The sequence below is a fragment of the Panulirus ornatus genome, chromosome 57, assembly GCF_036320965.1.
Source record: "Panulirus ornatus isolate Po-2019 chromosome 57, ASM3632096v1, whole genome shotgun sequence".
NCBI classification, from domain to species: Eukaryota; Metazoa; Arthropoda; class Malacostraca; order Decapoda; family Palinuridae; genus Panulirus; species Panulirus ornatus.
Window position 1 is genome coordinate 25717365 of NC_092280.1, and position 27392 is coordinate 25744756.

The window sequence follows — 27392 nt, forward strand, 5'->3', positions numbered from 1 at the left end:
GGCTTATATATTTGTGTCAATTTGAATAATTTAGTTCCCCTTTCCTTTATATAATGGCACCATACAAGTATTCTGCCACTCCAAAGGCTCATCTTGTCATACACACAATGAAAATCATGACTAACCAATCAACTGCACTGTTACCCCTTTCAACATTAACTGCAATCTCATCCATCTGACAGTGCTTACACAGGGATTTTGCAAATCCTTTTCTGAAAATGATATCACGGTGACATGCCATATTATGCAGTATCCAAAGAATGACAGCTGCAACTGTTTTTTTGGTATGCCCAAACTGACAATGTGTAATTACCATAAAACACGTACAACTCAGTGTTTCCAAACTAATGTCTACCTATGGATGAACAGTCTACACAAGTGACAGAAAAATACTCTAAACTACCATTGATTGATTCCTTGTTTTGATGTAAACAGGATAAACAGACTGCAAAGCCCACATACCGGCCAAGAATCCGAGTCATGTCTGGATAACGAAGACTATGGACCTCTGATATCTTGGTAGAGGGAAGCTGACTAAACCAGCCACCACTGGGTAATGATTTTAGAGATGCTTGATGAATACAGCTTGAAGCGTTCAAGTACTGGCGAAGTTGCAATTGGCTGCAGTAAGTGGAAAAGATTGATGGTTTCACTGGTTTTATTTATCATTTTAGTCTTATTAAATAGGAACAAATTTTGTGAATAACAAAATGCAATATTAGAAAATCAGTCCTGCATTAAATAATTATTCAATCCTACACTGATAATTAAAATAGGCACTAATCCATGCACTAACACCATGGATTTTTCATATAACATTTGCCCTGTTACATATTAATATAAAACTTTAAATTTAGTGATAAAGACAAAATGGTATCTAGTAATTTATGTGAGTAGCTCATTTGCTTATTTTAATCATACAGCATTTTCATATGTAAAGTTTGAGGAAATTAGCTAATAAATAATTTTCAAATCTCTTAAAACCCTGATTCTTTGAAGCACTAAACTAACCCTGCAATCAGTGACTTTCACCCTTCTTCCCAGTTACGCGTTTGAAGTCTGACATTTTTGTGGTCTGTACAGGAGACCCAATTATCTGAAGGTACGATATGTGAGATGTCTCCGCATCAGTTTGATTGTTCTTGACAAATATTGTGAGGTTCATCACATTCTGAAGCTTCACAAATTTGAGAGGAATCAGTTCACCCTCTAAATCCTTAGTAGTTAATCTGTAAAAGAAAATATTATTTATAAAAAGAAAAAGGAACAAGAGCACGAGATGGGGAAGGAAAAAAATTGCAGTACATCAGACTGCATGTGGTCACTGTGAATGCTTGTACTGAATATTCATTGAACAATATGATAGAAAAGAATTTTGATTATTTTTCTTTTTCATATAAATAGTGAGTAATATATATAAAAAAGTTACTCTTAATTCCATTTCCATTTATATGGAGTAGATCAAATGTACACAACCTATCAGTAATATAACTGGGTAGTGCAGACTTTGATATGGTGAGAGAGCATGGTTGTAGTGGCAAACACCCTCTGACTGCATGTACCAGCCAATTAGAGATTTACATGCATCTACCCAGATAAAGAAACACCACACTCCAAAATAATGCTCTTGTAAGAGCAAAATCAAATTCATACACTGAAATGAAAATGAGAAAGTGCATTTTGTTAATTTTTCTGACCCAGAACAATAAGCAGCAGAAAAGAAAGACTCCAGCAAATTCAGCATTTTGGCCACAGAACAGTTCAACTGATGAATTTTTTTCTTAATGGTTGTAATCAAATATATTTACACTTTTTTAACAAGGTCCCAACAGCTATCAGGTAAGCAAATGGAAGAATGTTTTTAAAGACAAATTAATTCTTACAATATTTAAGACCTGAAGAAAAATGAATAGTTTAAATGTAAAGTTTGACTGAAAACTTAAAAATTCCAAGAAAGACACATCTAGACACGAATTATTGCATTTCTCACATGTTTTTCTTTCACTCTGCACAGATTGCATAACAACCAATGTAACCAACAAATAAAATAATTTACAACTGTCAGGCTGTTTATTTACACCTAACGTAAAAAGATCACATGTGATTCAAGCTCCTTCATATGAATGACCTTTTCTCCTTCAGTCTTTGCATTTGATTTTGTATTAAGCTCTGTCATCTATCTCCCTGTCTTCCATTCTACTTCAGCGAACTTGCCCATATCTTCACCTAGACTTTCACATACATCATGCAATCTTTCTTTCCTTCTTAACTAGTCAAAAGTCTTCCTATTTCCTCTTTTGGAATTTTTGTTCTGTCATCATCACAATCATCACTCCTTCCTGATGGGTCCTATATCTGGATATTGCTGTTGCAGCAAAGTGTAACAGCAACTTTGTCAAAGGCACAACGGAGACTCCTTCAGAGTCAGTACCATAATCACACACTTGTCTATGTGCAATTACAGTATCTTGCTATTTATTTAGCTGACCATACATTGTATTATCTTTGTTTACAAAACAATCTGCACTGAATTGTGGCCTGTCCATGGAGGAACATGAGTTTTCCATACATATCACATGACTCAGGGTAGCCTTTTCATTTTCTTAAGGAGACTGCAACATTTGGAAGCTCACATCCCTGTCTACTACATCAAACAAATCACCAAAGTGCTCGTTAGTCATGTCACCTACAACAACACAAGAACAAAATTGAACTACCTTCACCTACAAGAAAATAGGCACATACCTTCACCTACAAGAAAATGGGCACAATCAAGAAAAAATGCAGATGTTAATCAGGACACTAACCCTGTACCTTTGGTAATGAAATCTACACAATTCATGAAAATGGAATGTTTTACAAAAATCCCATAAAAGTATCTCACCTGATTGGATGATGGGGAAGGGAGTTCTGAAATCAACCATTTTCCCAACTTTTTTGACAAGGAGCTTTTTTTTTTTTTTTTTTTTATACTTTGTCGCTGTCTCCCGCGTCTGCGAGGTAGCGCAAGGAAACAGACGAAAGAAATGGCCCAAACCCCCCCCCCCCCCCCCCCATACACATGTACATACACATGTCCACACACGTGTATACATACCTACACAGCTTTCCATGGTCCACCCCAGACGCCTCACATGCCTTGATTCACTCCACTGACAGCACGTCAACCCCTGTATACCACATCGCTCCAATTCACTCTATTCCTTGCCCTCCTTACACCCTCCTGCATGTTCAGGCCCCGATCACACAAAATCTTTTTCACTCCATCTTTCCACCTCCAATTTGGTCTCCCTCTTCTCCTCGTTCCCTCCACCTCCGACACATATATCCTCTTGGTCAATCTTTCCTCACTCATTCTCTCCATGTGCCCAAACCATTTCAAAACACCCTCTTCTGCTCTCTCAACCACGCTCTTTTTATTTCCACACATCTCTCTTACCCTTACGTTACTTACTCGATCAAACCACCTCACACCACACATTGTCCTCAAACATCTCATTTCCAGCACATCCATCCTCCTGCGCACAACTCTATCCATAGCCCACGCCTCGCAACCATACAACATTGTTGGAACCACCATTCCTTCAAACATACCCATTTTTGCTTTCCGAGATAATGTTCTCGACTTCCACACATTTTTCAAGGCTCCCAAAATTTTCGCCCCCTCCCCCACCCTATGATCCACTTCCGCTTCCATGGTTCCATCCGCTGACAGATCCACTCCCAGATATCTAAAACACTTCACTTCCTCCAGTTTTTCTCCATTCAAACTTACCTCCCAATTGACTTGACCCTCAACCCTACTGTACCTAATAACCTTGCTCTTATTCACATTTACTCTTAACTTTCTTCTTCCACACACTTTACCAAACTCAGTCACCAGCTTCTGCAGTTTCTCACATGAATCAGCCACCAGCGCTGTATCATCAGCGAACAACAACTGACTCACTTCCCAGGCTCTCTCATCCCCAACAGACTTCATACTTGCCCCTCTTTCCAGGACTCTTGCATTCACCTCCCTAACAACCCCATCCATAAACAAATTAAACAACCATGGAGACATCACACACCCCTGCCGCAAACCTACATTCACTGAGAACCAATCACTTTCCTCTCTTCCTACACGTACACATGCCTTACATCCTCGATAAAAACTTTTCACTGCTTCTAACAACTTGCCTCCCACACCATATATTCTTAATACCTTCCACAGAGCATCTCTATCAACTCTATCATATGCCTTCTCCAGATCCATAAATGCTACATACAAATCCATTTGCTTTTCTAAGTATTTCTCACATACATTCTTCAAAGCAAACACCTGATCCACACATCCTCTACCACTTCTGAAACCGCACTGCTCTTCCCCAATCTGATGCTCTGTACATGCCTTCACCCTCTCAATCAATACCCTCCCATATAATTTACCAGGAATACTCAACAAACTTATACCTCTGTAATTTGAGCACTCACTCTTATAATGGAAAATTTTGTCAAGACTCATGCCTACTAAAGTTCAAGAGAAAATTCAACGTCAGGATTCTATGCTACAGAAGTGGACTAACAAGTATCCATGAGAAATATGCTTGTTTTTGGCTGTGGTAAAGCTAATTCAACAAGTCAAAAAGTATTGCATCAAGAATTATTGGAGCAAGAATACAGCCTTTTCCAGTAAATTTCAGTCAACTGCTATATCTCTTAACTGGTTCAAATATAAAACTGTAAACTATGATGAAAACTTTCCTGTAGTCAAATTGAAATAAAACTGAAAGGTCAGTATGACAACCCAGCTATTTAAAGTCTGTATCCACACTCCTTTAAGTATACTGTCTTCATGACTAGTAATGAGGATAACACTTCTCAGTGATATAACTGATATTTTGCATTCGCATAAAAGTAATCAAACAGGATCAACCAACCACAAAGGATTAGGCAAACACAATCATCACAACAGTTCCATTAATTCTGACCACTGTTTTCATACTATCTCTTTGAAAGTAAGTAAATGCATGTGTGTTTTTCCGATAATGATTACAATCTGGTACACAACCATGTTATTGTAGGTACTGTCTAATTCAGGTACATCTTACTGCACATCACAATTAACCAAAGAAAACGAGAGAACATTAATAGCAATGGCCTCATTCTAAGTGAACCATAGCCATCAATATAACAAACTTTTCAAAAGTGTTGCTACAGGCAAAACCCAAATAAGACATCTAAAGCAAATAACTGAATTCCACAGGGCTGAAGAAACAGTTGTTTGCTTGGGTCCTCCACATGCTCCATGGCTTTTTGTAACCTTCTTTCAAAAGAGAATGCTGACCAGAGCAAGTTTTCCTTAATAGCCAAATTTATGCCATTTCCTAATGTTAAAAGTAACTGCAGAGATCTCTCAAAATCAAATCACCTGTAATTATTTAACTGACCACACAATGAATAATTCTTTTCCTTTTTAAATGCTGTATTTAAAGACAAAGTATCTGAAAAACATGCTGCATTATCATGTCAATTTCCACTTTAAAATCAAATCTACCATAATTTCCAACTGGTCTTTGTGCTGCTGATTTTAAATAAGAACTATCCTAAAGCTTGAGATGCAAAACACAGAAACACTGATGTTACGTACCAAATGCATTCGCAAACCATGGTACCAATTTCACCCAAACAAGTGACTTAGGACAGAAAATGAATCTAAACAAATTTCACCCAAACACGTGATTTAGGACAGAAAATGCATTTAAACACAACAAAATTTTGATATAGGGCACTAATAAATACTGTAGCCCTGTGTTGCTACTGAATTCCACAATATCACAGAGGATCTATCATGTGTTTCTGAGTTCACACCATAATAACTTTGTTTTACGAGTCTATCATTCACTGTAAATCTTACTATTCTGACACATTTCCTTGTTTCAATTTTCTAAAATTTTCCAAGTTGTTGAAGAATAAAAATTTCCTTTAAATAACTAGACTACCTAAGGTCCACTATTGAGCCTTGCACTTTGTCTGTTCGAACAGAAAAAGCCATAGTTCTGTTTCATTAGCCTTTACTTAATTATGATCTACAATAATCATCATAGCACAAAGCCTATGATAAAAGATTTTCCTAGAAATAGTGAAATACTGCTATCACTACACAAACCGGCAATGTAGAAACAATTTAGCCTTGAATGTAAAACTAATTTACAAAGAACATTTCATCCTTTAAGACGAACGAGCAAGTTTACTCACGTTATCTCCTGGACAGCAATAGCTCTCTCAGCAGTATCAAAATCAATGGTATTTGGTTGATTTATAAACAGCCTTATTTCCTTTGGTCCATTGTCAGCCGGTCCCTTAATTTTCATACTATGTAACTTCACAGCTTGGTTGAACGATAGGTACAATATCAACTGCAAAGTTAATAACAATTAGCTTTAAGAATTGCACTTTTCATAAAAATATCCTAAATTAATACATTAAACTATATTATTTTCTTATTATACTTGATCACCATTTCCTGCATCAGCGAGGTAGCGCAGAAAACAGACAAAGAATGACCTGTCCACAAATATACACATCAACATATACATATATACACATGTACATAATCATACTTGCCTTTGTCCTTCCTTGGCCCTAACCCGCCTCACAGGAACCAGCATTGGTACCCCGTTTCAGCGAGTCAGCGCCAGGAAAAGACAAAAAGGCCACATTCGTTTACACTCAGTCTCTAGCTGTCATGTGTAAAGCACTGAAACCACAAACTAAATAAGGATATTTATTAAAACTTAAAAAAGTATCCTACAATAGTCAATTTCTAATGAACACAGAACTGATAATCATTCAAAAGAATTACTGGCCAAGCGAAACAACTTAATTTCAACACCAGTCTGGGGAAAATATCTTCAAAGGTGGGTAAAATCTGTTTGTCTTTTATACTTGCAATGTGGTCCACATACTGTATAACTTTTGAAACCCCAGGAAACAATAATGGTAAGATAAAGGAAGTAAATGATAACATTACATAAAATGTGATGCACAGACTACCGGCAATAATTGATTCTGGATATACATTAAAGCTATACAGAAGAGTAAAATACAATAAGTTGAAAATCATCAGAATGGAATTTCTGTTTACCTGCTCATCTGTATCTGATTCAAGATAACCACCAGCAGAGCTCAAAGCCTGAGTAAAGGGATGATCATCACTTTCATTTAGACATTCACAACCAGCCTTGTTAATCATTGGTATCAAGTCAATCTGGAACGAAAAAATGTAGCAATCAGGACTTGGGAGATCTTTGACGAAAAGCTAAAAGGAAAATGCACCAACTACAAAATGCCCAGCAGCTGGACTTTAAACACTGAAATAAAGACAGGCTTGCGTACACTCAAAAAGTGAAATACAGAGATAGGTCACGCATGCACATTACAATTTCAGTTACTATAACATCCCTAAACCTCAATACACTTGCCAGGTTGGAAAAAAGAAAAAAAAAAAAGATCGAAGTACATGAGCTAATCATTCAGTCCATAATCATATATACTACTGTAAAGTAAGTTGTGTATTTTGATGCCTATGTGTTGCACGATTTAATGCAAGAAATTGGTTTTGAAGGTCAAGACTGACTGCCACCCACTGACCAAAGGTTCGCAACATAAGATATAAGTCTACAATGCTCAACTAAGATTATCACTCCTACTTCAACAGATCCAGGCTGCCAATCCTGCACCTATGATGTTCACACCCACATTTTTATGAACAGTGTCCATGACTTCAAGATATGTAAATAAATGTAAATAATTTCCTCATTTATATCACATGTAACTGAACCTATCCTAACAATACATTCATTTGGTAATGAAGACCACATAATAACCGATGTATGCATAATGGAGTAAATTTGCAAAGTGCCGTTATGTAACAAAGGACAAAAAATTAAATGAGTTCCAAGGTTTGTAGTATGCTGGAGGCAACCTTAGCTATAAAAATGAATTACCTGGCACTAATATTGGATAGCATAACAATGAGGAAAACATTTACCTAATCCTTTCATAAAACATGATGTTATACTAAGAGTTCTATGATACACCCCGCACCTATTTGAGGCCCCTGGCATTTACCCCCAGGAATATCAACATGAATATAACCTAACCTAGCCTAAGCCAAGCCAAACCAAAGTCATTCTCTATTAGTCTACCATTTAATAAACTACAGTCTATGGGAGAGGGGACTAGCTTGGGAAATGACCGGGCACAAACTGTCCACAGAGATGCCTGGGGAAGAGTTTTGACCTTATTCCAATATTGTTATATCATAAAAGATATAAAGTACTGATTGTACCAAATACACATATTTTGCAAAGACTGACCCTGGGGTCACTTCAGCCTTGAGTCAAATCCCCTGAAAGTCACTTGTGACTAGAACCTCAAATCTCATATTCTTGCAGCAATAATCCCTTCTCATTCAAACCACAATTTAACCAAACAACTCCCCCAGGTGGAGATAAATAGCTAATCTCTGCTTTATGCTTCAACAATCTTAACTAAAAGATCATCCGTCCTCCATCAAACACACACAAATGCCGATACACATCCACACCGAAATGAACAGACAGGCACTTACAGCCACCTTCCTAACCCAGCTGTAAACATCACCCTTCCACATATTCGAAACTACCCAGACAAGTACAAGGTATTCTTTTCTCATCTTCAATTCTAGACACCACCCATCTCTCCAACATTACAAACATACTTTCAACACACAAGACCCATCGTGCCATAATGTAACTTGCACACAAAAGACAGTGAATACTTACTAAGTTACTCTGTACACATCTCAAGAGATAAAACCACCTCACCATACCCTATGACCTATGATCTGCCCAGCGAATGTGGCTGACTTCCTGAATGCCGCAGGAATCCCAATGATGGGACACCTGGGGTAGGAGGGTAAGGTAAAGCCCTGATGTCTGGAGGTGGATCAGGTGGGGCCTAATGGTTATAATGTTTCAGGGCAACAAAATTGACCAGCACACAAAAATTGGTAACCTAAAGGAATGGATACAGAGACAGGTGGTTTGTGTTCTCATATTTGAGTGCAGCAGTTTAAGATATAACAATCTAACAAGAATAGTTCAAACACTGACAAGTGCACAAACTTTACAACTAGTGCATACATGGTATTATTACCCATATATGACCAAGCAGTCCAGTAACCTAAGGAAAAAAACTAGAATATTCTCTTTTACAAAAACTTTGCCTGCTTCAAAATTCTGATCAAAGTTACATTTGTACCCCCTGCCATAAAGCACTACCATGAACATTTGTTGGAGCTCACCTTGCCTACAAGAATGGGCAGATCATCACCTGACAAACTGTTTGCTTAGCCCTCATTTGACCTTTAGTACCCACTGCAAACTGAGTAATTATGAATATGTCACAACACACAATATCATTCCCATACTCAACCTAATGAAACAGTCAAAATAAAATACTGAGCGGGGAGTTTTGTGTTTATGGAAGCATAATAAAACCAAATATTACAACGTTGATTATACTTTGTCGAGCTTAACTGAAGATGAGGCCATAAAATCAGAGTATAACTATTACACAAATTACAGATCTAACTTACATGTCCTGGCACACCACAGTCTTCAACTTCCTCAGTGTCTCCATCACCATAATGCTGACGGATTCGTGCCTCCAGAGCTTCAGGATCTGCCCCTTTTAAGGTGTCAAGCTTTGTCTGAAAAAATGATATGATAAGAGGAAAATCATATTTATTCTATGTGAATTGAGATCTATGTTGCCATGCTATTCCTTAACCAATTAGTTTTTCTTATGTAAAACCCTTTCATCTACTTCTTCTGTCTTAATGCTTCATAACACAAATAATATGCTGGCTTCCTTACCCCTAAAAAAATCTCAAAATTATGCTACCATAATTCTTCCTTCCATAGGACTGTGATGCAATAGAATTCTATGATTGTTTCAAGTTTCTAGGCATCCTCTTGAAAACTACAAAAAAAAAACTAATCATTCAATTACCACACATGAAAAGGTACTGCTTTATTTCAGAAATACATTAAACTACTTTTCTCATACACAAGATTCTAAGTGTATGTATAAAATCCAAAAATTCTTAAAATCCTTCTATTCCAATCGGATGGGGAGGGGAAATACCATCCATACATCTGTGCACTGTAAAACAGATAGCAGAGAAGCAAGATGGGGGGAAGAAATCCTTCCCTCCTGTATTACTTCTTTTCAAAAGGAGCCAAGTAAGGCTCAGTGCTCTGTTGCTGGTGCTTCCTCACTAAATTAGGAAATTGTGAAAAGGTAAGAAAGAGCTTAAAGAAACCTAAAGGATGCAACTAATATTTTCATACTTAATATATTCACACATGGTACTGCCTTTTACAGATTACAGTAAAACAGGTTATAAAACTGCAAACTGTGGCTTGTGTTACCTAATTCTGCAATCTGCCAAGCATTTATGAAGTTCAGAAATACTGATCAAAGTATCTGATATTCCCTAAAATATATCTGCCTATAACTAGATTTCAAATCACTAGCAGCTGAATCTAAAAACCACAAACTTCAGAATTCTTTTTTTTATTTTATCATTTTGCTTTGTCGCTGTCTCCCGTGTTAGCGAGGTAGCGCAAGGAAACAGACGAAAGAATGGCCCAACCCACCCACATACACATGTATATACATACACACCCACACACGTAAATATACATACCTATACATCTCAATGTACACATATATATACACACACAGACATATACATATATACACATGTACATAATTCATAGTCTGCCTTTATTTATTCCCATCGTCACCCCGCCACATGTAAGCGAGGTAGCGCAAGGAAAAGCCAACAAAGGCCCCATTCATTCACACTCAGTCTCTAGCTGTCATGTAATAAGAAAAATATTCTACATAAAAGGTTTATTCATGTGTATTTACCTATTTATCTACCTACTGATTCATGTGAGAAACTGCAGAAGCTGGTGACTGAGTTTGGTAAAGTGTGTGAAAGAAGAAAGTTAAGAGTAAATGTGAATAAGAGCAAGGTTATTAGGTACAGTAGGGTTGAGGGTCAAGTCAATTGGGAGGTGAGTTTGAATGGAGAAAAACTGGAGGAAGTAAAGTGTTTTAGATATCTGGGAGTGGATTTGGCAGCGGAAGTGAATCATAGGGTGGGGGAGGGGGCGAAAATCCTGGGAGGCTTGAAGAATGTGCGGAAGTCGAGAACATTATCTCCTAAAGCAAAAATGGGTATGTTTGAAGGAATAGTGGTTCCAACAATGTTGTATGGTTGGGAGGCACGGGCTATGGATAGAGTTGTGCGCAGGAGGGTGGATGTGCTGGAAATGAGGTTTGAGGACAATATGTGGTGTGAGGTGGTTTGATCGAGTAAGTAATAATAGGGTAAGAGGGATGTGCGGAAATAAAAAGAGCGTGGTTGAGAGAGAAGAGGGTGTTTTGAAATGGTTTGGGCACATGGAGAGAATGAGTGAGGAAAGATTAACCATGAGGATATATGTGTCTGAAGCGGAGGGAACGAGAAGTGGGAGACTAAATTGGAGGTGGAAAGATGGAGTGAAAAAGATTTTGAGTGATCGGGGCCTGAACATGCAGGAGGGTGAAAGGCGGGCAAGGGATAGAGTGAATTGGATCGATGTGGTATACCGGGGTCGATGTGCTGTCAATGGATTGGAGCGTCTGGGGTAAACCATGGAAAGTTCTGTGGGGCCTGGATGTGGAAAGGGAGCTGTGGTTTTGGGCATTATTACATGACAGCTGGAGACTGAGTGTGAATGAATGGGGCCTTTGTTGTCTTTTCCTAGCGCTACCTCGCACACGAGGGGGGAGGGGGATGTTATTCCATGTGTGGCGAGGTGGTGATGGGAATGAATGAAGGCAGACAGTATGAATTGTGTGCATCTGTATATATGTATATGTCTGTGTGTGTATATATATGTGTACATTGAGATGTATAGGTATGTATATCTGCGTGTGTGGACATGTATATATATACATGTGTATGGGGGTGGGTTGGGCCATTTCTTTCGTCTGTTTCCTTGCGCTACCTCGCAAACGCGGGAGACAGCGACAAAGCAAAATAAAAATTAAAAAATACTTATTTTATCTATTTATTCTTTCCTACTCGTATCATACATTTCTTCTTGGTCTCTTTGCACATACGGGTACAAATTTGTTTCCTCTCATGCTACATAAATAAGGATCTTCAATGACTTATTATTCTTTTCTTTTCTTTCACATTTAATTGCCAATTTCCCACAACAGCAAAGTAATGCAGACAAAGAAAGGCCACATCCACTCACACTCCACTGGAGTAACAGGGTTATGAAGAGATTGCACTTCAATAATAAAATCTCTCCAAAACTGACTTCACTCACAGGGTTACCACAAACAGGAAGGGTCTAGTAATACCTTCTCTGAGTGTATACAATATCATATTCTGAAACAAATATTAAATAAATGCTTCGGGAACTGACCTTATTTCTGTAGAAGATAAATGTAGGAGCAGATGACACACCCTGAGAAGCAGCAGATGAGGAACACTGATCAACATCAATCTTGAGGAACAAAGCATTTGGAAATTTGGTTGCCATTTCTTCAAAAAAAGGGGCTATCCGCTGGCATGGCCCACACCTAGGAGAAGAATAAAAAGGACTGCCAATGAACCGAACCAGAAGGCATGAAGCAGCCACGGAAACACAAGGAAACATCTGTGAGGTCTGGTCGTGAAAGGGATACGTGTTTTTTATGCATTATAAAAGCCAGCAAGAGAATGGATGTAAGCAATGTAAGGCCTTTTCTTCATCTGTTTCTATCGCTACATTGCTAGAGTGGATAACGGCAGGCAAACAAGATGAAGGGAAAGAAATACAATTATTAACAACTTATCAACAAATTTTGTTAGCTTTTTGGCTTAAAAGGAAAAATAAAGGAGGAAGGAAAGGAGAGATAGGAAAAATAATGAGGGAGAAAAGGCCACCTGCTGGGGATCACATGGAATGGTGGTGACATGACTGGACACTTGGTCTGCCATAGTTGTTGGTAGTCGCACAATGCTCAATCATAGGTGTGAGTGGTATACTTTTCCTATAATATTCAACATATAAGATAGATATTGACAGCTAAGGAAGCTAGGTGACGTTTTTAGTAAGTTCCATTACCTTTTTACAAATGTGATACTTTCTGTATTAATCAACCAAAGTTACTGGAGTTTGCCTGCATGAGGTTACATTGCAAAGGAAAAGTCACCTTTGATGAGGCTGTATTACTGGAAATGCAGTCTTGTCAAAGAACTTATCCCTGATCTAGGAAGTAGGGCAACTTTGGACTGCATGAAAATCTGGAAAGAGGTCCTGGGTAACACTAAGACTCTTTCTTGGAAAACGGTTCCAAGGTAAATAATCACAATCATCATTCAACCACACATTTCCCCCAATGTACATAACCCTTGTTACTGTCACTTTTTATAACATTTAGAAAAATGCAATTTCCTGAATCATGATCTGCCGCTCTTAAAATATCCTTCAAAAACTGTACTGTAGTTCTTCTACACTGAGCTAGTGGCAGTTTCTAGCACTCTAATATTAGTTTTTAATGAATAAAAAATTCTATTCTATATCTAGTTCAATACTTACATTCGTGCTCTTCCACTGTTGCTTTTTACCCTACATATATTATAAGTCCGCACTGAAATAAGAATATGCATTTACTTTTTATGAGCTAGCCTGGTATGCATCAAAAATAAACTTACAGCAGACTGGAAAAAAAAAAATTACTCAATATCCAAAGCAACTTACGACAGAAGGGCAAGCTGACCTTTAACCCATCTATCATTTTCCCCAGTTACATTACTGAACCCCAAAGTCTCCCTGATCTTCACAACCCTCACCACTATTGCCTTGACATCAAAAAATACTATGACCTAAATCACATTCTACCAGGTTTCAGTCTACTATCTCAACACTAAAATCCCAACACAAAACAAAACTACTCACTTAAGTATTCTATTACACTGTGTGGCTAAATGATTACCTTCCCAAAATCCTTCCACATTACTGCCCGTCCATAGGGCACTCTGGGTCATCCATTCTAAAACACCACAGGTTAGTGAGGAGTGACGGGCTACTCTTTCAACACACGCCATACATGATAAAAAAGATTAGGTGGCAAAGGTCTCTGGGCCTCTGGAGATCCAATACAGAATGGAAGAAAACCTGTTTCGCTCTCGCCAGATTAGGTGGAATAACAACATTCCAAGTCTGTGGAGGTTTAACATGACTTTCATGCTTCACAGACAGTCTTGGAGAAAAATCTGTATGGTTTCCATCTCATGATCTGCTCACATTCAACTTTCTAACAAGTTTGTAGAACACTCTTCTACCCAGGACACATACCATGACTTGTGTGTGTCCCGTGGTTGTCATCCACTCAAAGTTTACCAATAACAGAAAAAATGTCCCACCTTGCCGATGTAAAATCCGCAACAACCAGCTTGCCTCCTGCTTGGGTCAGCTCGGCTTGGAACTGGGGGTCTTCCGACAGTACTTTAAAATTAGCAGCCATTATTCCCGAAAAAGAGTATCACTCACAACGTCGACGATGATTGTAATGCAGTGGTGTCGGTGCGGTCTACACTGAGGTGTGAACCCAGACCTCCCACTCCGGCCTGGTGCCCTCTATAACACCCTCGTTGCCAGACACTTCCATATAATTTCTCTCTCTCTCTCTCTCTCTCTCTATATATATATATAGTGCTACCTGCTAACTGCTATCAATGATATTCAAACAAATGGCATAGAGAATAGAGGGTATTCTGTGATACATGATACATGGTTTTGCCAGGGATGTCAACTGTATTTGGCATAAAAAAAAAGAATATTGCCCCTTTATAACTGCACGAAATCATGAGATAATATTTGTGACTTTATGTTCGACCTGGGGTAAAGTGTGCATCGCTGGGTTCATGTTCTCCCGTAAATAAATAATCAGTTCCAGTGAGAGAGAAAGAATGCCCAATAATATGTGATAAGAGTGGTGGAAGACTCAGAGGAACAGGAGAGCTAAGTATAGAGATATCCTCGTACTGACCACGGAATTGCTGACTTAAGAAGATATGCTGAACATCCTGTACTCTGCTGATAATCAGATTCTTTAATAAAAAAAAATATGCAACTTGAGGTCATAAGTTAATCTTAAACAAAGGTAGTATTACTGAAAACGTCTTCGGAAATTTGCCTCCATGGTAACAGAGGAACGGACATTCAGAAAATCTAAAGAAATAGCATAATATGTGAGTATTGCGAAGATGACTAAGTCTATGTCAGAACTCTGGCTACGGGGCAGGTCTAACGAGTGGAAATCTCCTTGGGAGCAAAATCAATATAAAACTCGCCACGTAACGCACCAATATCAATCACACACCAACATTAAGAAGCACTGTCTAGTGAAAACACCGCTGCATTTCTCAAACTCTACAAAGATGTGAAAAATGAACAATTCCACAACATATGCCAAAGGTAGGTGACCTACTGCGGTGATCCTTCTTCATAAACAAATGGCCACTGAGTATGGGTTCTATGTTTGAAATACCGGCTCTGTAACTACTTATAATTAAACACACACATACACATATATATGTATGTATATATATATATATATATATATATATATATATATATATATATATATATATATATATATATATATATCTATTTATGGACGTGAGCGAATGAGGCTTTTGTTCCTGCGCTACCTCGCTAACACGGGGAAATCTTGAACGCCATCTTCAGGTGTTCAAGGTAACTCAAGGACCATACATGACCCCATTAAACACAAGGCCCCGTGATCGTGGTGCAACTATTCCTTATTTAGGCGCGGGGGGACATCGTTCTCGAGTTGCCAGTTCGCGTATCGAGTGTTACGGGGTTGGGCTTACCAATCCTGGTTTCGTTTTCTTTCCCTGCGATGCGTTTATGAATGTTTACATTTGTCTGTCAAAATCAAACAAAAGAACATCGCTGTCATGTCAGTTAAATGGTTCGAGGAAGAATTTTTTTCGATTTACAAATTACCTCTTCGTTCTGGAAGTTTCTCCTTGTTGGTATCTTGAGGTCTATAATACAGGTTACTACCAGTCATGATCTTTCCCAATAAAAACAAGTTATAATAACATTTTCACGCAGTTGATACTATAATGCAAAACTCCATCATTGTATCACAAATACATTTCTGTATGGAAAAAAAATATATGACAACGTGCCTTTTGCAGGGCTTCGTCTTCAAAATCAAATTATCATTCCGTCAAAAAACTATATTAACTTAGAAAATGATAATCAAATAAGTTGGACATAAGTTACTGATTAAGAAAATACAATTCACACCTGCCAAACTAACAGCAGCTATGCTGTACAAACACGATTCAGAATGTGTATTGTGGGCAAATCTTGTACATCATTTTGCGTTAAAAATACTTAAAAAAAAAATGCTATGTCAATTAGAAAGTAGAACTGCAAAATACATCACATATATGCCTTTTTCAGCAATACAAAGCCAGATGATCAAATTCAATTGTAAGTTCAATATTATGGTGGCATATCTAGAGTGCTGTACATACAATAATAAAATCAAAATGATATATAGAGCACATTGGGATTAATAATCATAATGGTCCAGTCTAATTAAATCAGAAACAAAATCTGGGAAAAGTTCTCTTTTATGTACGATTATTCTAGTAATTTTTCTCATTACGAGATTGACTATATATATATATATATATATATATATATATATATATATATATATATATATATATATATATATATATGAAACTTTTTTGTGGGCATGCAAGCCTGGTTGCAGCATTGAATCCATGACGTCAAAAGTAATCCAGTCAAATCCGCAGGTTAAGAACACATGGTAAACAAACATACCTTACGCATTATATATTATAAAAATTGATGACTTTGTTGCAAAGCAAAGGTTAATATAGCCCGAAAAGCCCTACGTGTACCTCAAAAGTTAATATGTATTTCTTTCTCAACGTAAAAACAAGATTACAGTAAGAATTGGTAGATCTCATCTCACGTTGCATCATATGGTTGGTGGTTTACAGCATACAGAGAACTGACGGTACAAGTTCTGAGGTAAATATTTAATCCTTTACGATATGTTTAAGTTCTGGATACTCTTATTTTAAGACTAGAAGAACAGGCAGTGAAAACGTGAAGTGCATCTTATTTAATATATAGCCTTGTTGCGATGAAGGAACGATATGTTTAAGTTCTGGATACTCTTATTTTAAGACTAGAGGAACAGGTAGTGAAAACGTGAAGTGCATCTTATTTAATATATAGCCTTGTTGCGATGAAGGAATGATTATAAGTAACATAGTGAGATACTTCTAGGTGCACTGCATACGGTAAGCAAAGATAATAGGCAGACCCGTTTTGACAAATCCGTTGTATTGTGCTCACACAAGGAAGGATACACCAGTAAAGGGAAAGATAATGATTGTGGTATTAATATCTGAATTATAATGCTTAAACTCATGTATTCTTGCTTAATGGCTTTAAACTGTTAACAGCCAATTCATTTCATGCCATAAATTCTCAATATAAAAAACCTACCAGACTTTCAGTAAATGCTACTGCTGATTATAACAATGATACACCTTTCTTTTGGTGAAAAAGGATTTCTAGGCATGGAGACCATAGCCTGAAACATGGGAAATTTTACTACCTATTAGGTCGTCTGGTTTAGATGCTCAATATGATTTTCTTTATTTTTCACTAGCATCGTAATGAGTTGTGTGGATTAAAGAATTAGAGTGAAGCACAATGCGGAGCATTTTCCCTATTCTGCAATAATGAATGAATAAGTTGACGGTAGTGAGGGCGATGAAGATCAGCATTAATGAGGCTTAAGTAAAAATTAGTGAAATATGTTTGGAAATCAACAGAATGAAAAACATAAGTTTCCCTCTGAAACGGACAATACCATATGGTTTGTTATGGTTTCATCTTTACGTCTAATTTTTGGGTGCTTCTATTGCAGTGCACATGAATAACAATGTAATGTGCAATGGCAACAGTAATTATTATTACTTATTTGAACTAAAATACTTATAATTATGGCAAATCTTAATACCTTTGCACATTTAGGTGGTTTTTAGACTTTATTGATTTCTGCAGGTGTTTTACCTACTTTTACGTTAACCTCAAAATTTCCCTGATTTCACAGCCCTCTCACCTATGAAAATTTACTGGACACTTACCTTTACTATCCTGCCATAGGAACCCCTTCTATTAAGCTTCACAACAGGTAAGTAGCCGGCCATGACCACAGGTGCTGTGGTGTTCTTGTCTGGAAAAGATCAAGATTTCAGCATAAAGTATCATACACAAAAAAGAAGGATGCAAGAAGAATTATATACTGATATGACTACTGCTTGGGTTAGGTTTTTTGTTTTTTTCATTCTGAGGTATAACTTTACATCACAGATTCTATGTAGAAGAGCTCCAGTCTAAATCTGGGGACATGCAGAGTTCATATTTCAAATCATAAAGTGATTTTCTTATAATTTCCAGTTTTTAACATGAATTTTCTGTAATATAAAAATATACTGAAATAAATAACTGTACCATGTTATTACATTCTAAAAACATTTACTCATTTATCCAATAGTCTTAGATGGCTCTAAATAGTAGACTGTGGTGAAGTTTGGAAGTGGATAAAGTGCTGAGAATTTGATACTTTTTAGATGCTATTAATGTATATGGATAGAACAATGGAAAAATAAATGAAAATATTATGGAGTACTGTAGTAATGTCCCAAATTTAAATGCATAAGCATTTGAATTTTATGTTTTCAGGATATGGATATTCAGACTGGATTTCTGTTATCCGTATTTGTAATACTACATGAATTTATTATTCAGCAACTTTTTTTACAGCTTGGACAGGAAAAATGCCCATAAAATGCAACACTGGCTGCCAGAGAAATGCTGTATTGAAGGTAAGTGCTTTCACTGTGAAAACATTGCTTTTATTGCCTGGTGGCTGATTCATGTGAGAAACTGCAGAAGCTGGTGACTGAGTTTGGTAAAGTGTGTGGAAGAAGAAAGTTAAGAGTAAATGTGAATAAGAGCAAGGTTATTAGGTACAGTAGGGTTGAGGGTCAAGTCAATTGGGAGGTGAGTTTGAATGGAGAAAAACTGGAGGAAGTGAAGTGTTTTAGATATCTGGGAGTGGATCTGTCAGCGGATGGAACCATGGAAGCGGAAGTGGATCATAGGGTGGGGGAGGGGGCGAAAATTTTGGGAGCCTTGAAAAATGTGTGGAAGTCGAGAACATTATCTCGGAAAGCAAAAATGGGTATGTTTGAAGGAATAGTGGTTCCAACAATGTTGTATGGTTGCGAGGCGTGGGCTATGGATAGAGTTGTGCGCAGGAGGATGGATGTGCTGGAAATGAGATGTTTGAGGACAATGTGTGGTGTGAGGTGGTTTGATCGAGTGAGTAACGTAAGGGTAAGAGAGATGTGTGGAAATAAAAAGAGCGTGGTTGAGAGAGCAGAAGAGGGTGTTTTGAAATGGTTTGGGCACATGGAGAGAATGAGTGAGGAAAGATTGACCAAGAGGATATATGTGTCGGAGGTGGAGGGAACGAGGAGAAGAGGGAGACCAAATTGGAGGTGGAAAGATGGAGTGAAAAAGATTTTGTGTGATCGGGGCCTGAACATGCAGGAGGGTGTAAGGAGGGCAAGGAATAGAGTGAATTGGAGCGATGTGGTATACAGGGGTTGACGTGCTGTCAGTGGAGTGAATCAAGGCATGTGAGGCGTCTGGGGTGGACCATGGAAAGCTGTGTAGGTATGTATATTTGCGTGTGTGGACATGTGTATGTACATGTGTATGGGGGGGGGTTGGGCCATTTCTTTCGTCTGTTTCCTTGCGCTACCTCGCAAACGCGGGAGACAGCGGCAAAGTATAAAAAAAAAAAAAAAAAAAAAAAAAATTTAATTGAGTTCCAACTGTCTCCTAAACCACTTTAATGAGGTGCTCAGCATAAGATGCATATGAATTCACTGCATCACTATTTTGTATTAGGGTTTCATGGGTATATCTTCTTGACATTTCTCTCGTTTCACCATATATCTTGGGTCTGGGCACTATTTTGTATATCACAAATCAGTATATTAGTATATCACAAATCAGTACATTAGAAAGTCACCATGATGAAATATAGTGTGCAATAATTAATTATGTTATTTATAGCCACTACCAATAAATGATATCATTTACAATGGTATCACAGAATATTAGAGGCAAGCCCGCCATTTAAGTATATGAGAATAAAGCTTTGTTTGCCTTTAGTTGAATGTTTTGACACCTATTCTCCTTTAAGAGCAAAATGTGGATTTATCTTCCCTCTTCCCATAATCTTTCCACATATAATTACCTAGCCTCCAAACATATGAGGGTTGCAAATAATCATTTTTTTACAATCCTTTTCCTCTTTTTTTTTCTTTTTCCCCTGAGATGGCTATAATTGTAACATATTTTTGGCCTGTGCCATGTTGGCCCCTAAAGTGAAAAACAACATTCACAATAATGTCAAAGGGCTCTTAAGCCTCTGAAAATACATAAACATTAAAAAGGCTTTCAAGTCACCAAAATTATTACAGGGTTTCAGTCCTATGAGATATACAAGTAAATCCACATATACCTTCACAAACTTAAAATCCTTTAGTATTTTGAAATCAGTGAGTCTTCTACCTCTGTTTTGCTTCTTTCTGTGAGCTACTATTCAAGTCTACTTTACAGAGATATTTTCAAAATATTTGTAGTGTATGTAGACAAATGTGAGTGTTTCATGACGAGCAGAAGAAATGTCTGAAATATAATGTGTGGAGGAGGCTTTGCATATATGACATGAGTGTCACCATGGATGTTCAACAGAAAAATTCCTGCATTCCTGCAAAGAAAGTTTTGTGGAGTCAGTACGCTGTGTTACAAAATAATATCCTGTACTATTTAAATAAATAACACTCTTTAATACTTGATTTATCCCACATGTGGCAGCGACCGAAAACAGGAGATGCACTTTGCAAGGAATGCTTTTTCTGGGCCTTCGAAGAGGAGGTACATCATACAATTACTACAGCGAAGCTCTTTACTCCAGGCAATTATGTTGCCATTGCAGCATCAGGTAAAGTTTCTGAGCAATATTTTTCTTTTACTCAATATTGTACACCAAAGGCAGTGTTAACAGAGAGGTTTAGGTATTCAAGGCATTAATGTTTTTGGCTGGCCAAGGTAAACAATTGTTTTTCAGGGAAGGGCAAAATTAGCAAAATCTGAAATCTTACAACCAAAGCCATTGAAACCCAGTGTGCCACAAACATTAAAATCTTGGTGAAATGTTAGGCATTTAAAACTTGGCACGCCACCACCATTTACACCAAGCATGCACTAAGTGGAAAAACAGGGTGGGATCCACTTGGAAATGTGCAACAACTAATGATTTATGGGTAAATGAAAGGCTTGAGTTTTTCTGCAGACAAGTTGCGAGTGGCAAATGGTTTGAATTAGGAACCTAAGCATAATAATAATAATAATAGTAATGATAATAATAATAATAATAATAATAATAATAATAATAAAATAATAATAATGATCATTGATGATAATACTCCTACTACTTCTATTACTACAACTAATACTACTACTAATAATAATAATAATAATGATACTATAATAATTATGTCCTTAGCACTTTACCTACAGAATATATATATACATCCACAGCACTTAGGGGTTAATGAATGAATGAATGAATGGAAGGTATCTCACTGCTTAAAGAAGAATCTTTTCATATTTTTCTCTTTTCAAATATGTAATTTTTTGTCGATGTGCTAATTTCATACAACTTTTCTTTTGTTAGTAAATTATTTCATTATGTTCACTGCCTTTCTCCTTGGTGTATTTTTCAATATTATCATATTCTTCACAGGTGGGAAAGACTCAACTGTATTAGCACACATTATGAAGTTACTAAATGATCGATATAACTATGGTCTGAAGTTGGTACTTCTCTCGGTTGATGAAGGAATTACTGGTAAGCCTTACACTTAATTCTCAGATATATTCCTTTCGGATTATGGAGAAAAATTTGGTACATAATTATTCTCATTTTTAAAAAGTCAGTCCAGGGATTAATTAGAATTCTTAAAATTTTGGTCATCTTAAATTATATGTAATACAATGACACTCTGATTGAAATCACATTTAATTACAGCTGAAATAAAAGATGATTTTTAGAGAAGCAAGCATATCATTCATCCAGTAAACACCAATAAAAAGTCAAACATTTATTATATATAATAATGATCATTTTGACATCCATCTGTATACCTTTATATAATGTCTAAAATCAAGATAAAGTTCAACACATAAGCCACCTTAACTCTTTGACTGCATTCTGCTGTATGTATAAAGAAAAAATAGAAACCCTTGAAAACATATAGTTATATAAAATTTAAAGTTTGCACTGAAAATACAGAAAAATGAAAAAAAAAAAAGTAATGAATCTACCTTTGTTAAGCCATGTTGAAGTGCCTCAGTGCAGAGTAGACGAGGATGTTGAAGTGCCTCAGTGCAGAGTAGACGAGGAGTGGTGGTAGCTGGTGTGTAGCAAGGGAAGAGTGAGTGAAATAGTGAAAACTAGAGGTGAATATAATCACTTGTTCTATCTCCTTTCTATTGTCTACACTATTTTGATTTCAGTACTGATTTATTCTATCTTATTTTAGCCTGTTTTTCAATTTACATATAAAAATTACCATAGGGGCATGAATCACTGGTGGTTTGTGTGGGTAATGGAGGGAGGCCTAGTGAGACTTATAATGTAATTTATGAATGCTAAGCTAGACATGGTTTAAAAAAAATTGCATGAAAATCTGATCTTACATGAGGTATTTCACAGCTTCATTGGTGGACTCACATGGGGCAAGCAACAGTTTAAAGTTTAATATAGATCCCATAGGCAAAATTTTAATTTCAATCATATGTTAAAGCAAGCCTCAAACATTTTTTTCTTTTTAAGTAAATCATGTTGATGATGGGAGTGATTTAAATGAATTAACAAGACAGTTTCATCTCTCCTTTACATGTGAATATTTTAAGATGTCCAGTAAACATAGTAACATATCTGTCATACTAACAAGCATTATGAAAACGTCAACTTTATCTGATGTAAATGGAAGAAAGCTAAGTCCACTTAACTGTAACTGTGCAGTAGATGAAACTTATCCCTGACATGGCATGGGACTATGCTAGAGAAAGGAACATGAAAGGGAAAGTATGAATGAAAAATTTAAAGGGGACCAACAGTAAATGTAGTTCATAATGGAAAGCAAAGACATATAAAAAGTCAGTGCCATGCATCAGTAGGCTCTGTTATTTTTTTTAGATATTTACAGAGCATGTCAGTTACTAGCTATTGGGGTTCATGTGATTATGGTAACAATAGGGCCAATATACTTGTACAGCCTGGGGAACATTCTGTCTACAACAAAATGTTGATGAAAATCTGAAACATTTGTACTCAACCTGTTTATTCATGCAGGCTATCGGGATGACAGTTTAGAGACAGTGAAGCGTAATGAACAACAGTATGGAATTCCACTGAAGATAGTGTCATATGAGGAACTCTATGGTTGGACAATGGATCGTATTGTGCAAGAGGTACAGTAGTATGTATTTCTTTCCTATGGTCAAGTACTGGTTAAGTTTAGATTCCTGGTATATTATTTTGATTCATTCTCTTTGTATTTCAAACAGTTTTGTGTTGACTCCTTAATACAATACTACGGTACTTGCCAACTCATTATCTTATACCTGTTACATTAAACAGATTTGCTGGCCAATGATGCATATTACATCATCCAGAGTCTGACATGTATGAGATAACAGTGGAAGATGGTGTACATTTGCTTATAACGTGTGAGTGAGGAAATACCTTCCAGAACTGGCAAGTTTGGTGCTTTGTATGGCAGGTACCTTCAAGCAGAGTGACTTTTGCTATGGTAATAACCAAACAAAGAAATGCTAAAATCCTTCTCAGCGACACATGTCGGCAGCAGTTTGATAAGATAACAATGCTTTATGGCCACTGCAAACTTCAGAGTGGTTCACATTAAATCTTTATATCCATGGATTATTAAAGGGCAAAGGCTAAAAGAAATGTTCCAGAAGTAAAGTTTTACTTGGAATCACGATTAATAAAACCATAGCTGCTATCGGTGTAGATATGCTGAGCATATTAATGAACAATGCAGTGGTTTAATGTAAGGAACGCATCAGTTGTGAATGATAGCACTTGAAAGAACATGTTTTTTAAAACAGAGACCTAAGACTGTCAAAATTCCCCATATCTGTATTTCATATTTATAAAATAAGTGTATTATTATTTGTTAAGTTTTGATTTATTACAAAAATATATTTTTTCATACTTTTTTGTCACTTCCTGTGTTAGTGAAGCAGTGCCAAGAACTGGCAAAGAATGACCTCATTTGCTCACATAAACTCTCTAGCTGTTATGTATAATGTACCAAAACCAGAGCCCCCCATCCATATTAGGCCTTACAGACCTTTCTTTGTCAAATATAAATACCCCATCCTGTACATACACTATATAGTTTAAGTATAGTTATTTACACATGCCCAATCAAGTTTTGCCAAAAAGCATAACATGTTAGGAGCCACCAAGATTAGTCCTAATTCCAAACTGCTGGTACGATACATAGTAATACTGAGCTACAGTGCTTAAGAGCAGAGATGGATGGACTAATGAAAGGAAATGACAGGCACACAGTGTGAAGTATGTATAATACTATACATATCGTATATGGAGAATTTTTTTTTTTATATTCATTGGGGGCTACATTATCGTTCATGAATATGCATACAACCAAATATATTTTTGTTTATTTCCACTCAGACTGGCCGCAAAAGCAACTGTACCTTCTGTGGTGTGTTCAGGAGACAGGCATTAGATAGAGGAGCCACTATACTCAAAGTTGACAAGATTGTAACTGGCCACAATGCTGATGACATTGCTGAGACAGTCCTGATGAATATTCTACGAGGTGATATTGCCAGACTACAGAGGTGTACTGCAATTGTAACTGTATGTATTCTCTTTTTTGTGATTTTTTGGTTATCCCAAAGCAACATTTTATCTAAAGTGAGTAATCACTGGTGTGTGAGTGGAAATACTTGAATTTTTGCTGCTTCTTACTGACATGACCAATGACTAGCATTGTTGTTGCATGGAGAACATCTTTAATATAACATTTGCAAAATAGTAACTCTTCCATCATTTTCTGAAATAACTTAGCACTGCATTTTTCCAGAGTTCTGAAGGTTCAATTCCAAGATCCAAGCCATTCAAGTACACATATGAGAAAGAAATTGTTATGTATGCATATTTTAAGAAACTGGATTATTTCTCAACTGAATGCATTTACTCACCAAATGCTTATCGTGGTCATGCTCGAGCTTTCCTAAAGGATTTAGAGAAGATCAGGGCAACATCCATCATCGATATCATCCATTCAGGTGAGCTGAAAAAACATTGTGTTAATTTTCCAATCTTGTAATGATCATGCTCCTGGAAGCTAAATATCATTAGTTTAAATGTAGTCTGAGGTTACACTGCGAGTGAAAAGTCACCTTTTCCTACTCACTGTTTCCTACATTAATAAGGTAATGCCAGGGACAGACAAAGAAACAGCCTCATTAGCTCACATCTATCCTCTAGCTGTTGTAGATAGTACACAGAAAACAGAGCCCTTGGACAGGTGACGGCCAATGAGAACATAGATAAATTATTATGAAATAATACATATTGAACAAAAATTGCAAAATTTTAGTTATCCTAACTAATATCCCATTTCATAGGATATATAAAATGTAGAAATTACAGCTATACTGTAAATAGCAAAACATGTACAACAATGATATAAAAGAGTAGCATGCTACCGTACACTATTTGCAAGAGTGTGTTGATGGATTGCTCCACTGGCATGTAAGCTGTAGTACATCAGTAGTTAATAGTCTGTTTTATAAGATGAAATGAATTTCATGAGCATCTAGAAATGAAGAGTGGAAGACTACAAGAAGGATGAAACATAATGCAAGAACAAAGAGGTAGTACTAGATGACCATGTGGGAAGAAAAGTATGACCATTTATTTACAAAACACACTTAATCAGTTGTCCTGTCCAATTGATCCCTATCCACAGTAGCACTGAAACAGAAACAGAAGAGATCATTTAAGTGAGGTAAGGAGACCAGGCATAGGAGAGACCCAAGATTTAGTGGCCCAGTGATGGAATGTAAGTGTAAGAGGGGTGCAATGAATGAATAATGTGAGTTTTTTTGTAGTTTCAGGGTTTTTGAGGTGTGCTGTGGTTGTTGGGTTCTGAGTGGAGCCAACATGATGCATTGTCAAATAGCCCATCATATACAGTGCAGTGAATGAGGCGAGAATGGGAGTAAAAACTGAAGATATGAATGAACACAAAGAGAGTATTTATGCATAAGAACTGAAAGTATAAATGAGATGAATGTTTTTTGACATCATAAGTGTTGTGAGAGTGTGCATAAATCATTGTAGGATAATTATGAAAGTCTTCATGCTGATGTACATAGATTTGCTTTAATGTCTGTAAAATGTACTTTTCTCAAGTTAGTCAACTTATTATTTGTATCTTCACTTGTAACTGGCTTCAACTATCAATGCATTTTGTATAATCACTTTCCACAGAATCATAACAATTTGCACATTAAACTGAAGAAGGAAATTACCTAAACTAATTCAGCTTCCCTGTTTGGCTGAAAGGTAAACAAAATAAAAGGACTGTTGATTATAAAGTGTTTCATCTTTCTACTTAGGTGAGTGCTTCTCTGTACGAGAGGGTGTCAAACTTCCCACTCAGGCAACCTGTTCACGTTGTGGCCACATATCCTCCCAATCAGTGTGCAAGGCATGTGTTCTTCTAGAAGGGCTCAACAAGGGGAAGCCAAGGCTTGGTATTGGCAAATCCTCAAAGTTTCGGGAGCATATAGGTGAAGATACTGATGGCCCACATGGAGGAGGACTTGCACTTAATCCTCAAACCTCCAGTAATGCTCCAGACAGGACTGCTGTGCCTCATACCAATATTGAAAAATTAACTTTTTGATAATGGAGAGCATTATGTGTGAATATGAAAAGGTTTTCAAAGCTATTAATAAATATATATTTTTCTATTGCGGAATTTATTATGATCCTCAAATTTACTT

At 36.8% G+C, this 27392-nt stretch overlaps 2 protein-coding genes across 6 annotated transcripts; one reads left to right on the forward strand and one right to left on the reverse strand.

The window, feature by feature from the left end:
• Positions 1-644: 644 nt before the first annotated feature.
• On the reverse strand, positions 645-25656 carry Txl (Thioredoxin-like). 2 transcript variants are annotated; one of them, XM_071694840.1, is made up of 7 exons: positions 25578-25656; positions 18317-18405; positions 12522-12678; positions 9623-9736; positions 7127-7249; positions 6238-6398; positions 645-1229 (listed from the first exon to the last, which is right to left on the reverse strand). In XM_071694840.1, the coding sequence occupies exons 3-7, from the start codon at positions 12636-12638 to the stop codon at positions 1019-1021; spliced, it is 726 nt and encodes a 241-aa protein (XP_071550941.1). In that variant the 5' UTR covers positions 12639-12678; positions 18317-18405; positions 25578-25656; the 3' UTR covers positions 645-1018. The 2 variants fall into 2 exon arrangements, with proteins under 2 accessions (XP_071550941.1, XP_071550940.1); XM_071694839.1 differs by lacking the exons at positions 18317-18405; positions 25578-25656 and adding an exon at positions 14507-14698.
• On the forward strand, positions 16912-27359 carry Ctu1 (Cytosolic thiouridylase subunit 1). Of its 4 annotated transcripts, none has more exons than XM_071694831.1 (9): positions 16937-16959; positions 18283-18363; positions 18996-19057; positions 21126-21252; positions 22057-22161; positions 23671-23789; positions 25045-25233; positions 25460-25664; positions 27003-27359. In XM_071694831.1, the coding sequence occupies exons 3-9, from the start codon at positions 19010-19012 to the stop codon at positions 27290-27292; spliced, it is 1083 nt and encodes a 360-aa protein (XP_071550932.1). In that variant the 5' UTR covers positions 16937-16959; positions 18283-18363; positions 18996-19009; the 3' UTR covers positions 27293-27359. The 4 variants fall into 4 exon arrangements, with proteins under 4 accessions (XP_071550933.1, XP_071550930.1, XP_071550932.1 ...); XM_071694830.1 differs by lacking the exon at positions 16937-16959 and adding an exon at positions 16966-17186; XM_071694832.1 differs by lacking the exon at positions 18283-18363 and having other exon boundaries at positions 16912-16959.
• Positions 27360-27392: the final 33 nt, after the last annotated feature.